At 35.6% G+C, this 15,513-nt stretch overlaps 1 protein-coding gene across 2 annotated transcripts in view; it reads left to right on the top strand.

The window, feature by feature from the left end:
• The window catches only part of Bbox1 (gamma-butyrobetaine hydroxylase 1), a 59,044-nt gene that overhangs the window by 20,622 nt on the left and 22,909 nt on the right, over nt 1-15,513 (top strand). For both annotated transcript variants that reach the window (XM_048360140.1, XM_048360139.1), the window contains exon 4: nt 4,679-4,877. In XM_048360140.1, the coding sequence (XP_048216097.1) occupies nt 4,679-4,877 (199 nt within the window). The remainder of the gene's footprint in view (nt 1-4,678; nt 4,878-15,513) is intronic.

Raw genomic sequence — 15,513 nt, forward strand, 5'->3', positions numbered from 1 at the left:
CACATGTATGTGTGGTTTTCTTTTTAATTCACGCATACATAATAAATACACCAAATCTCTATGATATTTTACCCTCATTTCTCTGCCCCCACTATTCTTGAACACCTTCTTTCTGAGATTCAAGACATACATAATTCATTGGAAAAGAAGAAAAAGAGTAAAAGAACAACATCCCCAGAGGGAAGAAAAGAGACTTGAAATCTTTTTTTTTGTTTGTATGTTTCTTGCCTCTCAGTTTCCTTTCCCTTATTAGGGACCAGATTTGGGGGTTAATGAGGTCCAAAGGATGTATTTGTAGGTAGAACCAGGGTATGATTTGCTGATGCCCTCAAGATTAGATAAACCATTTCAAAGGAAAAAAGCTCAATTCAATACAGGTGGATAAAATATCCTAAACTCTTGAAATAATATCTTGAAAATCAGCACACTCCACTCATGAATCCTTAAAGAACCCTTTTGTGTCTTTTTGCTTCTGAACTCAGGACTCTGGAATGTGTTTAACCCTCAGAAGGATATCTTGTACAAATGGTTCCTTGAAAGCCAGCATGAAGCCTGTGAATAAGTTTTATGATGTGTGAAGCTCATGTTCAAGGAAGTATTTATTAGAAAGACCATAAGTTAAATTAGGAAGGCTGGTTCATACCTTAAACATTTCATCATTTTCCATTCTGTTTATGTATCCAGACCCAAATGTGTAAATTTGTTTTTAAGGTAGGCTCCTGACAAATGATTTAGTATACTCAGATGTATTTTCTTTTAATGTTCCCAAAAGTAATGTAACTGGGGGGCAGGGGAATGGTTCTAAATTGTTCTCTTGATGTTAAAATTTAATATTCTCTAAAATATCACATTGATGATTTCCCAGGTGGATTTAAGGAAATATGGTGCTATGTCTCCTGAAAAAATTAGAGTATTTTACATTCAAGACAATATGATGATCTTGGAAACTAACTAGTCATAGCACTGTCCTTGAAAGTCACACTTAAAGGAGTATATAAAGACCTATGTCTAGTCACAGGTTCTGTGATGAGCTGAGGTTATTGGTTCCTAATGTCAACAAAACTTCATCCAAGGTACTCCAAAATGAAAATTATGATAAAGAAAACAATTGTAAACTCTGAAATGTTTTAAACCATTGCAACCACGCTAAGGGTGTAGTGCACTATCTTAGCATGAAAGATACTCTGGGTTCAAACCTCAGCATTACAAAAAAGATAGATAGATAGATAGATAGATAGATAGATAGATAGATAGATAGATAGATAGATAGATAGATATGGATAGGTATAATCATAGTCTGAGAGTAAACACTTCAAAATTAGAAAGTATTTGTAGATTTGAAGCTGGACTATTCTGTGTTGATGGCCTTGCTTTTTTTTAGAATCTCTGAAAATGGTTGATTTTCCCTGTGTATATATACAGAAAAGGCTAGAGATGAATTTTTGTTTCAAGAATCTACAGATTTTTATATCATTAACATCATTAGCATCATTAACTTCATTAACAAGATAGGAAGTAAAAGTTCATTAAAATGTGCTATGAACATGTTTCCTAAATAGATCTTTTTTGAATACACAAAGTAATCATAATATGAACTCAGACTCAAACATAATATAACCCAAACATAAACTCCACAAACTCAAAGTTTTAAAACTAATAACATCTTGTAAGAATGTTTTAGTCTCTGTTTATTTTATTTCCCAAGCACCTAGTCATTCAGAGTGCCTGAAAAGTGATACTGGCCTCAAGTTTAGAAGGTCTGGACCACTGAATACATTGGCATAAATTAAAGAAGAAAGGGTCCTTGAGCTCAGAGATCAGTTCATTTCACAGATGATCACTAGTTACAGTGTTCTGTAATTAGCCCTACTCCTTATATTTCCTCTACATTAAAAAGCCTGCCAAGTAGGCAAGGCTTATCTTTAAATGCTTACACTTGAGCAAGTTCTGACAAAGTATTCCTCATTCTAACTCATACTTGCTTTCCTCTATAAAGGGCACATTAAACTGTGGAAGTTCTAGCTCAGGATATTAAAATATGTATGAGGACAGTTTTTTAAATAATCAAATGTTTGTTTACTGGTATGTACACAAACTAATTTGAACCAGTATACATTTGTATACGGGGGACCACTCTCCTAGATTTGGCTAATTATTAAGTAATAATTTTGAAATTATTAAGCATATAACTAAAATCTCTGTTCCATTCTTTATAAAATTTCAATGCTAAAATTATCTATTCCATGTTCTTGCCATGGAGATTAGAAGAAGCATCAGTCCTTGTACCTGAGTACTAGAAAGTTTTCAACAAATATTAGCTATTATTATTAAAGTTACTGTGGGTCTACTGTGTGCCAGGCACTGTACTAAGCCTTTGTATAATCACATTGGACGATCATAAATGATTTCAAAATAAATTTAATTGTCTTTGTTTTTTGTTTTGTTTAATTAAGAGACAAACTAAGAGAAGAGACCAAGAAATTAGCTGGTAAGAATAGGGCAGTGGATCAAACCCAGGTTTCTTCTCGATACATGTTTTGTCTACTACATACCAAACAGCTTAATTACATTTTAATAATGACCTTAATCTCTGTTAACCAGCTAAAAGCCAAGTCTCAATAGCTATAATGTTCCTAATAGTTATTATTCTGGACCACAAAAAAATTCCATCACCACAGTTACATTGAACAGCACTGAAGTCTATACCATACTTTCTCTGTAATGTTTTATTCTCAATAGGAAACAGTAATTTTTTACAAAAGATACAGTACATGTCTATTGATAAATTACTAGACCTCTATGATAAAGAAAAAAACTTTGGTACAAAAAATAGATTAATAATAATAGCTAATTTCTTTTCCTCAAGATTAGTACTCTACCACTTGAGCCACACCTCCATTTCTGGCTATTTTGGTTATTAATTGAAGATGACAGTCTCATGTACTTTCCTGCCCAGGCTGATTTTGAATGATGATCTTCAGATCTCAGCCTCCTGTATAGCTAGAAACAGGCAAGACCAGCACGCAGCTGCAATCATCCTCTTTTGGATTATTCCAATCAACTATTACAAGCTAGGAATTCTAAAATATCATGAGCAAATGGGAATGTCAAAGAAAACAGCCAGAGAATTCAATATTCAAATCAAGGCCAAGTAGTCCACTTCTTTGAAATGTCTTTCATATAAAGCTAACTCTTGTTCTAGGAGAAATACATGAAGCTGGAGGAATTAGACTTAGAGAATATTGTGCATGTGAAAGAGTAGTTAGTTGTACATCATGGAAAAAGCATCAGATTGAGATTAAAAGGTCAAATGTCTTGAACATATTTCAATTGTATGATCTGTCATTATTGTATTTTACTCAACAGCTTTCCTGTTTAAATTCCCTATAGAAGTCCTTGAAATCTACTGTCCAGCCATAATGTCTTGTGGACATATTCTAATTCTGGATTTATTGCAAAGATAAATCAGCAAGTAATTTCTGAGTAGCTAATACATTCTAATACCATGAACCTACATATAATAGTGCTCTTTCTCTTCCCCCAAAACAATTATGGTGGTTTTAGTGTCCTGAAACCTTCACACCTCATTATCTACTATTGTTTCAAGTCATTTTCTCTGGTCTAACACAGCATGCCCCATGTTTTGCCATGCTTCCCTTTGCCAAGATAACCTAGTTACCATTGTCACTAGTCCCACCAGGGGCAAAAGGAATTGAAAGTCAAAATTAGCAAACAGTGTCTGGATATCAGTTTGACTTCGTGAGGTAATATAGTAAATAACTAAGAATGTAGAATGTGTTTAATACTAAAAAAAAAAGTTAGCATCATTTAATCCTATCAGTGCAACTATAAGGAAGACCTAAATTATGGTTTGCAATTTAATTTGGAAATTCTGGTTCTGTGGAGGCTGTTATTTTTAATCAGCCAGAAATGTTGGTCATCCGGACATCAATAGCCTAATCATGTCTTCCCAAATGCACATACCTACTCACTACTGAAAATTTCCTCATGCAACCACCTGATGGGAGAGTAAGAAACAGCTCTCTGCATTTAGTTTCATCTTATCATGACTGATGCCAATATTTCACACCTTAAAAAAATTTTTATCCTGTCCTGACAACAGAGGAAATGATTGCCAGTCCACAAATACTGCAAGAAGCACTGACCCCATAATTTACTCTTACCCTGGGGGCTCTGGTATTTAGGGGTTGGGATATTCCTCAGTTAAAAAAGTAAAGCCTTCCTCAAGATGGTATTAAGACTATATATTCTCATTCTGTCACTTGCTGGCTTAAACACAATTTCCTTCCCAAGACATGAATGAATTAAATAAATCAGTTAGTGTACTCTGTCTCCTCAACAGGGTTGTTAATATATGAGTTGTTTCCTTTAGAAAATTGCTATTTTCTCAGTGTTATGCTCACTTTGTGAGGTCCTACTTTGCAATCCAATCCTGTATTGCACTTGTTTTCTGTGTTTGCATGTAAACAGCTATAGGTAAGAGAATAGATATGAAGCTCCAAGGTTCCAGGCATGCCTGAAATGACTAGCATTTAGTTAACGCAATGGCAGATCAACAATAAGGTCCAGTGAACTAAACCCTCTGCGAAGACTATTGCTAAATTTTATGCAAAAACAACCTAACCCCATCTGGTTTCTTTCTTTTCTTCATTCACAGAATGCCAGTATTGGGGCTCCGAGCTCCAATTACCTACTTTGAACTTTGAAGATGTCTTGAGAAATGATGAACAAGCATACCAGTGGCTCTCCAGCCTCAAGAAAGTAGGCATTGTGCGACTCACTGGAGCAGCTGACAAACGAGGAGAAATTACAAAACTGGGGAAAAGAATTGGTTTCCTCTATCTCACATTTTATGGGTGAGTCACCTGATGGCTTATAGTCACCTCACACTCATAGTTTCACATATTTCCCAGGGAAGGGCCTCCTTTCACTGAAAATACAGAAATATCCGCAATGTCTCCAGCAAAAGACACATGGAAAGGGAGTCTAAAAACAGTATTTGAGAATATCTAGGCTTTTTTATTATCTTTAAGTAGTTGTATAAAGGAGTTGCCATTCAAGCAGTTTATGAATATAAACATCTTGATCAATGTCTCCCCTTTCATCATTCTCCCCATCCCTCCCAATCTCACCCTTTCCTTCAGTTTCCTTAATTTTGTAGAATATGCATTGAATTGTAGGACTATTTTTCTCCTCTACTTCCTCTCTGCTGAGAATTTTAAGATCTAGCTAGTTACAAGTGGCACACTGAACTGCTCAGGCTGTCAAAATAAAATGATACAGAAAGTTTTATTTTCTCATAGATCTGTAAGCTGGGGGTCCAAGATCAGGGTGACACCTGTTTTTTAGCTTAAAGGAACTGCCTTCAAATGTACCTACCCAGTCATCTCTCTGAGTGCATCCAACTGCTGTCTCTTCCTCCTGTTTTTGTTGAATTAGGACCCTACCTTTCCAATTTTATTTAATCATTAACTACTGCCTTAAAGGACCTGTTGCCAAACACACTGAGGGTTAAATTTGTTCATAGCAGATAAGATAGAAGATTCTGTTTCTTTAAGAATCTTTAAAAGCTTGTGTTGAGGTTTTATAAGTTTTATCTCTTAAGAGTTGACACAAAATAAAGTCAGATTCTGGCAAATTAAAACTAGCCAGAAGATGTGTTCAGAAAGATAAAACTAATAGGCAGAATTTAAGCCAGTGAGCTTTATGAACAGGAAATATAATTAATTTTTTACTATGGAAAAATATTTTTATAAAATTTCCTAGGAAATAGCATTAGAAATCCAAATATTAACAACAGAACATGAGGGGTACAACTGAATTTCTAATCATTACTGCAAGTGCCTCAGGAAAGGTGGATCCAATTACTAGCAAGTACAGGAAGTGAAAGGGACTGTCAAAATCTAAAGGTTGCAAACTGGTGGCACATAGGCTATTTTGAGATGTGTTTGGTTTGGCTCACATGATGTTGAAAGAAAATGGAATTCATTGTCAGCACTTAAAGACCATGAGAGTTTAAACTTATTCAGATTTTTTTTTGAAAACTGAAGTCTAACAAATGGCCTAAAGCCTCACAAGTCAAATATGTGTTGGATATAAGTATAGGAATGTCTTAAAGTGTTTTTCTAAGTTCTCTTCTCACTCCCAGAATTGCAAGGGTCTTGTGAACATTTAAGTGTGCTGTCCCTAATCTAGAATAGGACTTTGTCCTATCAAGAATATTCACTTACTTGCCCTCAATAGTTCGAGCATTTTTTTTTTATTTTGCTTGATTCTTTCTTTTTTTGTGCCAGAAGAATGAAACCTAGACAACTCCATCCTCACCCCCAGCCTAAGAATTTACTTATACCATTAACATATTGCCTTCCAGAGCATGTGTCCCCTCAATCTGCAAGAACTTGTGGTGCTTTAGAATTTATAACACTAAATAAATAGAAGGGAAATAATTGAAATCATTAATAGTCACCAGTGTAGTGTGTATTAATTCTTCTAAGAACTCTGAAAAGGATTCTAGCCTCTAGTTCATTAATAAAGAATCACAACCCCAATGAATTTATTTGCAACTCAAGTATTAATAAAAGATCAAAATACATAAATCCAGGCTTACCTGTCATTACTTAATATTTTACTATCAAAAGTGAGAATAATATGAAAAGATGCTTTTATATACTGGCATTAAAAATAAAATTTCTCGGGCTGGGGATATAGCCTAGTGGCAAGAGTGCCTGCCTCGGATACACGAGGCCCTAGGTTCGATTCCCCAGCACCACATATGCAGAAAACGGCCAGAAGCGGCGCTGTGGCTCAAGTGGCAGAGTGCTAGCCTTGAGCGGGAAGAAGCCAGGGACGGTACTCAGGCCCTGAGTCCAAGGCCCAGGACTGGCAAATAATAATAATAATAATAAAAATAAAAAAATAAAATTTCTCTAAAATGTTTTACAGCTTCCACAAAACAACATCAACCTTGTAGTATCTGTTCTAGATACTTCACAATTTCATAACAGTGATCGTATTGAAGGCTCTTTTCGGAAGTTCCCTAACTCTACCCACCCATCCATCTTACTTTCAGAATCATAGTCCTAACTTATGATTTATCTTTTGTTTGTTTTGTTACTGCAAGTCCCATAAAAGGGTTTACTAACTTGGGCACCGATCTAGTATTGTGACATTTATTGCAATTAATAGCAAAGTTCTGTTGTCAAAACAAATCAAAACCAACTGATATGTGTCCATTTCTTTTATCCAAGACTTTCACTTCTAACCTGAGAAGTTGTGGCTACCCTATCTTTTTTTTTTTTTTTTTTGGGGGGGGGGCCAGTCCTGGGCCTTGGACTCAGGGCCTGAGCACCATCCCTGGCCTCTTCCCGCTCAAGGCTAGCACTCTGCCACCTGAGCCACAGCACCCCTTCTGGCCGTTTTCCGTATATGTGGTGCTGGGGAATCGAACCCAGAGCTTTATGTGTAGGAGGCAAGCACTCTTGCCACTAAGCCATATTCCCAGCCCACACATTTATTTCCAGAGTCTTTCAAATTATATGTGTCAATAAATAGATTTTTTTGACACCTGATCTCTATTTCCACCAATGTCTCTGTATGTTTGTCCATATTTAATCCTCTACAATGAAGTCTTGCAGAGAAGAATTTTACAGTAACTGATATTGTTCTGAGCTAAACAAATATTTTCTCTGATGTTCTCTCTTTCCTACTTTTCCTCTGACAAATGTGAGAGTGTGATATTAATAGTTGGATAACATGAGAATTAAAGGAATACTCAGGAGTATCCCTTCATATTCAAAAGAACACTCACAAAAACACATCACAGATTGAGCTGCATGCTAGAATAGGACACTTTTAAAGTACAAATATTTGGGTATTATCTCCAGAGATTTTTCTTTAATAGGATTTGCAAATGATTGGATCATCAGGACTTCAAAAACTTGGCAAGTGATTCTCACAAGCAGCCAAAGTTGACAACCACTGGTTGAGAGGAAGGGCTATTTCAACACAAGCTTATCTCAATTTCAGAAGAACTTGGGTGATTTAAAGCTTCTGAACTCTCAAAAAGGCATACATTTTTAAAACTGTGCTCCTCTCTCTATGTTGTTTGTGTCTGGATCTGACTTATCTTCAAAAGAGAGACAGTAGCTGCCTTAAACCAAGTCCCCATTTTTCTGATTTCTATTTTTCCATTAACAATATGTCTTTCTCTTGTGTGAAAAAATAATAGATGGATGAATAAAAATGAATAAAGAAAGACAATAAACGATGGATATGTGGGATTTCCAAAAATGTAAGAGGTATAGGGAGAGAAAACTGGGAGCGAGTTAAACTTTATACTTATTGAGATTTTTTAAGGAATTTTTTGAAAGATCTTGCTTTGATGCCAAAATCAAGAATAGTTTTTTGGTGGTGCCACTTCAGACATGTCTGTCTCTGGAAATAAATGCCCACCAAATTAGCACTTTTCTACTCACATAACACTACTAATTTGGAGAATTGTAAAACGTATGTATATAAAATGAGAAATAAGAATATCTATGTTCAGTTATTAGTTGTCACATCAATGGCTAAGTGGTTGGTTGGAAAAATTAACAATAAATTCCAACAATCCATGCAGTCTTCATATACAGTAGAAAAGGCATAAGTGTTTGCTGAGTAAATGCATGCTTAGATTTTCTTAAAGACTAAAACACAGCAGATGAATTAAGTTATTATGACATTTCATAATTATAAACTTATGTTTAACTAAATCAAAATAGTAATCAACTAGGAGACAAACATGAACACTATTTTCCACATCTGCATTTTTTCAGATACTTGTCATTATTTTGTCAGCACATCATCTACATTGTTTGTTGTTGTTGTTGCTGTTGTTGTGGTGGTTGAGTGTGTGCAAAATGAGAAATGCTCAGTAGCCTTAATGCATTGATGATGAAAGCTAAGGATGGAAAAAATAAAATACCACCCCCTTACAATTTTACCACATATATATGTATATGTATATGTACACACACACGTGTGTGTGTGTGTGTGTGTGTGTGTGTGTGTGTGTGGAGAGAGAGCAAGATATAACCAGTTAACCTTTTTAAGATGGTATAAACCTTTCTTTGAATGATGCCAAACCAGCTTCAGTATTCTCTCACCAAGTAATAATTGCAGCAGCAACAGCAGCAGTAGTAATAGTAGCAGCAGCACTAGTAATGGTAGTTAGTAGTGAAATAACTTGCTGGAACCCTTTAAGGAGAGGTGATAATGTTGACTAAAATATCAGAATTTTAGAACCTGGTTTCATTCAATGAGAAATAGTCATTGTAAGCTACAGCTGCATATTGCTGTTTCCAATGACGATCCCCAGTTGGAATGTTTTCAAGTGTTTATCACACAGATTAAATCCTAAAGAAATAGCAATTGCTGCCAATAAAAGAACATGTCTTACTTGAATATCGATATGTACAAGGCCCTTTGCCTAGCATTTTGTTCTACACTGACTTGAGTTTCTGTTTTATAGGGAATTATCTTTGATGACTGGTATATGTGGATGAATATGAATACTTAAAAGACAGTTTCCTCTCAATAAGCTAGACCAATAAAAAATTCCATTAAAACCCAGGAGCCGAGTGAACACAACCATAGACATTTGGCATTACAGGTGGAGTAACAGAGCAATCCATACCTGCCAACTACAGTTCAAAGGGCCTGAGTACTCTCCCACATGGTATAAAGTATAGTCAACTGGGATCAGGTGTAACTAACAATTTACCTTTAGCACAACCAGTTCCAGCCCCTCTAAATTTATATATGCTACATACACAAAAAGTTATGACATTTGTACACTTCAGTTAAGACTGCAATGTCCTATATCCTCACTTTGCTGTCTCAAGCTAAATCTAATACACAAGTCATTTTCACCACATACCATTCTTCTCCATTCATAGCCTGAGTTAATGAAACACAAATGTCCCATTGTAGTTGTGCTAAGGAGCTACTTTCTGACAGAAATGGTGCCCTACACAGTATTATATCTTCAGAACTAGCTCACACAAAGAGAGCCTGCATGAGATAATTCTACACAGCCCCTTTCAAAGTTGTTTGCTGAGGACTACCTCCTTCTCTTCCTGCATCCCCTTTTGTCTGCATGCATCTCCCACTGCTGTTTCATCTCCTAACTTTTTAATCTGTTAACAGGCAATACTTACTAACTCTTCCTCTATTTGTGGTGTTCTTTTTGGCCTTTCTTGCCCTTCTCAATTGATTTACTAACCTTGTTACTTCTGCTTCCACCCCTGCTTCATCCTCCCTTGTTCTGACAGCCTCTGCAGCTCCAGAGAAGAAGTTGCCTCTGTCCCAGCCCTTGTTCTGGGAGATCACTAGTAGTGCTTCATCCTATAACATAAACTCAGGCAATTGCTTTGTCATTGTTGAAAGTTCTCATTGAAGTGGTATTTGATGTGGAGGAAAAAGACCATTGTAAGTTGTAAATACTGTTCAGTTACTGGGTTAAAGTCTTTTAAGACTATTAATTTCATAAGACAATATTAAGTTCAAGTGATCTTCTTATGAAAGGCAAAATCCATTCCCTGAAATTTTCTTCTCTTATTCATTGGGGGAAGAAATAAACTGCCTCGGTCGAAGTTCTATTATGTTCATATACTCAATTACCAAAGTGACAGAAAGATAGAGAAAGGAATAGTAGGAGGAGAGGGGTTTAGTGTTATTTTTTTAAACTTATTTACCACCTGTGTTGTAAACTGTTTGTTATATTTGTAACTCAACTAGTCATGCTAAGTTTTGAGGCACATGCATCTCATTGCCATTGATGCATTGAGCTCCTTGCTGGGCAAAATGGTGGCCTAATCAGGACTAGGTCAGTGCTGGACTCACTACAATCTGTAAGGAAATTTTAGTGAAATGAAATGTATGCTAAGATATTAAATAACTCCATTAGGTCAAGACATCAAAAAGATTTTTTAGCATTGTTGATATGTATCAGTTCTCAGTTCAAATTTTAACTATAAAAGCAACCTGAAATGACTCTTCATCAGAAAGTAAAAGAGAACAAAACTTTCAACCTTCACTAGCAAAACTATTTTGTTCCCAGAATTGAGTCCAGATACTTCAGGTTTGTTTGCTTGTTTTTGCTAAGAATGCTTTTGTTGCTTGGGTAAGCCAATTGCATTTAAAGGTAGCAAGAGTTAGAGTGATAAGAATAATGAAGTGAATATGAAAACCTTGTTTCTAAGATACTAACTTAAGGAATAAAGTAAATAAAATGAGAGACTATGGGTAAAACTAATAGAAAATAAACAGAAGTCTTGAAAGTTATCTAATTGTATTTTATGGAATATTTTTGGAAGATACGTAATTGCTAAATAACACTTGGAAGCCATAAGTTGTATTAGAAAAATAAAAATAAATGCTTGATGATACTTCTTTCCCAAAAGTCTTAGGAAATATTAGAGGCCTGAACACCCATAGTATCTGTATTTCATTATTGTTCAGTTGGCGATTGAACCAACAAGAACACAGAGTTTAACCATGGCTTTACTCTGGGCTCTTTGTCTGAAGCTTTGTCATACTCTTTCTTCAGGAGTGCTCTAATACCTACTATGCCTACTGAGGTCCTGGGGCAAAAGTTTGATGGGAAAACATAAAATGTTGCTACCTGCTGCCTAATTTGCACCTGGATGAATACTTTGCCTCCAGGCTTCATCAGATGAACAAAATAGTTTCTTGTGAGCTATTTGTCAAGTTCATGAGCCAGAACAGTCAACAATGATATTGAAATGACCTCTAGGGAGTTCAACTCTATAGTCTTCCCAGCATCCATTGGATTTCTGCAAGCATTTCTCAAAGACGTCTATAAATCAGTTCACAACATTTCACACATTCATTCCTATTAGGGTCTGAGTCTGGGTGGGTGAAAAACATTCTTAGTCCTTTGCAACTGGCGTCTTAGAAATTGCTCCTACCATTAGCACTGCCTCCAAATCTAACTTTGAAACAACTACTTCTTTGATTTATGTGTTACCAGAAAATGTTTCTGAACTATGGGGATGGAACAGGGAAAGAGCAAACAAGTTTATTCACTTCGTTGAACTTCCTAGCCAAGAAATTGCTTAAGCAAACCACACAGCCCTCCTTGAGTAAAAATGGCTTGTGGGTTATGGAAAAAAATGTAGAAGCAATTCAGAGTTGGGAAGAAAACAAAGAAATCCTGTCTGAGTTATGAATTTTGTTGTAATCCTATCCTACTTTGTAAAAAAATCCATGCTGGGACTTTTTAATGACTTGTTTTAAATATAGTACTTGACTAGAGCATTTAGGAAGAGGAAGAAAGCCTTTAGGAAATGTGTACAAATAATGTTTTAGGGTTTTCTAAGTAGAGTAACAAGCTATGTTCCTAGAACCATTTGAATCCATTTAGGTTACCAGTCAGAAATCAGTCCTAAGGTTGCCTTTGTGGTATTGAGTTTCATAGTAATTAGTGCAACTGCCAGCAAAACCACTTGAGTATGAGATCATCTCATGAATGGAAGGAAAAGTAAATTCTAGGTCTCAGACTTCTCTATAAACCACTTGAGGAAATTTTGTGAGGTAACTATCCAAACAGTTGCTTGTCCATATATCCATCCATTGCCTTTTTGGTTACATGTTGTAGTCAAAATGAACCATTATCATTGGAACAGAAGAAATAATGGTACAGTAAGTATTCAGTAAGAGTTCAGTTCTTTACAGGTATGATCTTGAAATATCTGATAAGAGTTATGATCCCTATCTGACAGCTAAGGAATTAAGGTGGGAAAATTAAGCTGAAACACAGTTATTTGACTCAAGAGCCTGTAATCTTCCTTTTATACTATAGTCATTTTGACAATGAATTTCACTCTTAGTGTTTCCATAATGAATAGTGCCTTTTGGACTTCTTTTAAAGAAAATTTCTCTAATTCTTGTCTGTGTGTTTTTAGGAGGGATGGTTGGTATCTTTCTAATTCTTGGTTTCATTAAGAATTGTCTTCATTAAGAATTAAAAATAAAAAAACCTTTTTTTAAATTGCACTTTTTTCCAGATATATGAAAAAATTGACAAAAATTTTATTTAGATACAGTATGTAATCTGATGCTTTTATGAGTATTTATACTGTGAGATGATAACATTAAAAATGAATTACCATACCATCAACTCAGGGTTACCATAACTGTTGGTGTATGTATGTGCACACACTGTGAACACTCAATACCCACTCTCTTAACCAAGATCAAGTGTGCAGTCCATAATTATAAATTAATTATTGCAATCCTGCACTATACAAGGTCATTAGCTTTCATATCATGAATATATTAACTATATGAATACATGAAAGTTGTATATCTTTTGACCCATATCTCCCTTTTTCTTCCACCCAATAGTTAGTGGATACCAACCATTCTATGCTCTGTTCTTGTGTTTTCATGGTAAAATTTAATACAGACACAGAAAAAGCATAAAAGAAATACATCACTTGATAAATTATTATAAAACGGATACTTTTAACCACTCAATTCAAGAAATGCAGTATTGTCAGCCACCTTAACATCCTTCTATGTGCCCCAACCAAAATGAAGCCTCAATTTTGGGCTGGGGATATGGCCTAGTGTCAAGAGTGCCTGCCTCGTATACATGAGGCCCTGGGTTCGATTCCCTAGCACCACATATACAGAAAACGGCCAGAAGTGGCGCTGTGGCTCAAGTGGCAGAGTGCTAGCCTTGAGCAGGAAGAAGCCAGGGACAGTGCTCAGGCCCTGAGTCCAAGGCCCAGGACTGGCCAAAAAAAAAAAAAAAAAAAAAAAATGAAGCCTCATTTTTCCACATATATAGTGTCTTTCCTGAATTTTATGGTATTTGTTTCCTTGCTGTACTGATTTAAGGTATCAGCACCTGGGTATGCATCTTATGCCACTTCCTTCCATTTCTTGCTTTTTTACCTTTTCTTCTCTTCTGGACAATTAGTTTAAGCAAATGTAAATTTACTCCTCTACACAAATCCTGTGTTAATGGATCTCCATTCATTTTGGCTGTCTGACACCCATTCTCTTGTAAATTTCTCAGAAAGGACTCATGGGGACAATATTCCTTGAATTCTGAAAAGTTGACAGCACTTTGAGTCCTTTCTTTAAACTTGAAAATTGGCTTCCGGGCTGGGGATATGGCCTAGTGGCAAGAGTGCTTGCCTCGTATACATGAGGCCCTGGGTTCAATTCCCCAGCACCACATATACAGAAAATGGCCAGAAGTGGCGCTGTGGCTCAAGTGGCAGAGTGCTAGCCTTGAGCAAAAAGAAGCCAGGGACAGTGCTCAGGCCCTGAGTTCAAGCCCCATGACTGGCCAAAAAAAAAAAAAAGAAAAGAAAGAAAATTGGCTTCCTTTAACAGAGCATTCTTAGCTCTCACCATATTTACTATGCCTGCAAGACTTTGATGCCAATGTGATTTTCTTTTCTTTACAAGTAATTTGGTACTTTTACCCATATGCAATTTTATTTTCTTTGATTATTTCACAGTGTTTACTGTTTGTTCTGAGGAAGTGTGTTTGTTTTTTCAGGGAAGATATAGTTTGGATGTAGACACTTTCAATGTGTCACTTTTTTAATATCAAATAATCTTTCTTCCCAAATACCAGTGTCTCACACTTATAACCCTAGCTACTCAGCATGCTGAGATCTGGAAGATTATGGTTTGAAGCCAGTTTAGTCAGAAAATTCTACATCTCCAGAATAACTAACCAAAAGCTGGAATGGAGGCATAGCTCAAATGGTAGAGCACCAATTGAACAAATAGCAAACCATCCAAGCAAACAAACATGAGTCCCTGGGTTCAGACCTCGGAACCACCAAAAAAAATAATTTTAATTACAGAGGTTTAAAATGTTATTTTTTTATTTTTGAATAGTATTTTTATTATCTTTGTGTAGTTATACAAATAGCTTGGCATTCAAAAGGTCAGCTTTCTAGTACAATGAATCTTGTAGGTTTTTTTTTAAGTACTTATTCCATTCATTTGTTTTGAACTCCTTCTCTTAAATCTTCTATTATGCATATACTAAATCTTCTTTGCCTGTCCTCTTGTATTTTTCTCACAAATTCTCTTTACATGTATTTACATTTTTATACTTTCTGTCTCCATGTATTTTTTAATTTTTTGTTTCTTCTAATTTAATTTTTATTTATCTAATTAGTATAAATTATTCCTCATATATTGTGCCATTTCTTTGTATTTGTTAAAAGTACTTACAAATTGAAAATAGAAATTGAAAAGGAACAAATATAGTATTTTTCATCTCTGCTGAGGCTGGTATTATCTATAGGTATGATATTTTGCTAGTTATGCTATTTTTTCTTTAAAATAATCTAAAATTTAGGGGTGGGAATATGGCCTAGTGGCAAGAATGCTTGCCTCCTACACATGAAGCTCTCGGTTCGATTCCCCAGCACCACATATATGGAAAACAGCCAGAAG

The sequence above is a fragment of the Perognathus longimembris genome, chromosome 13 (genome assembly GCF_023159225.1).
Source record: "Perognathus longimembris pacificus isolate PPM17 chromosome 13, ASM2315922v1, whole genome shotgun sequence".
Lineage (NCBI taxonomy): Eukaryota > Metazoa > Chordata > Mammalia > Rodentia > Heteromyidae > Perognathus > Perognathus longimembris.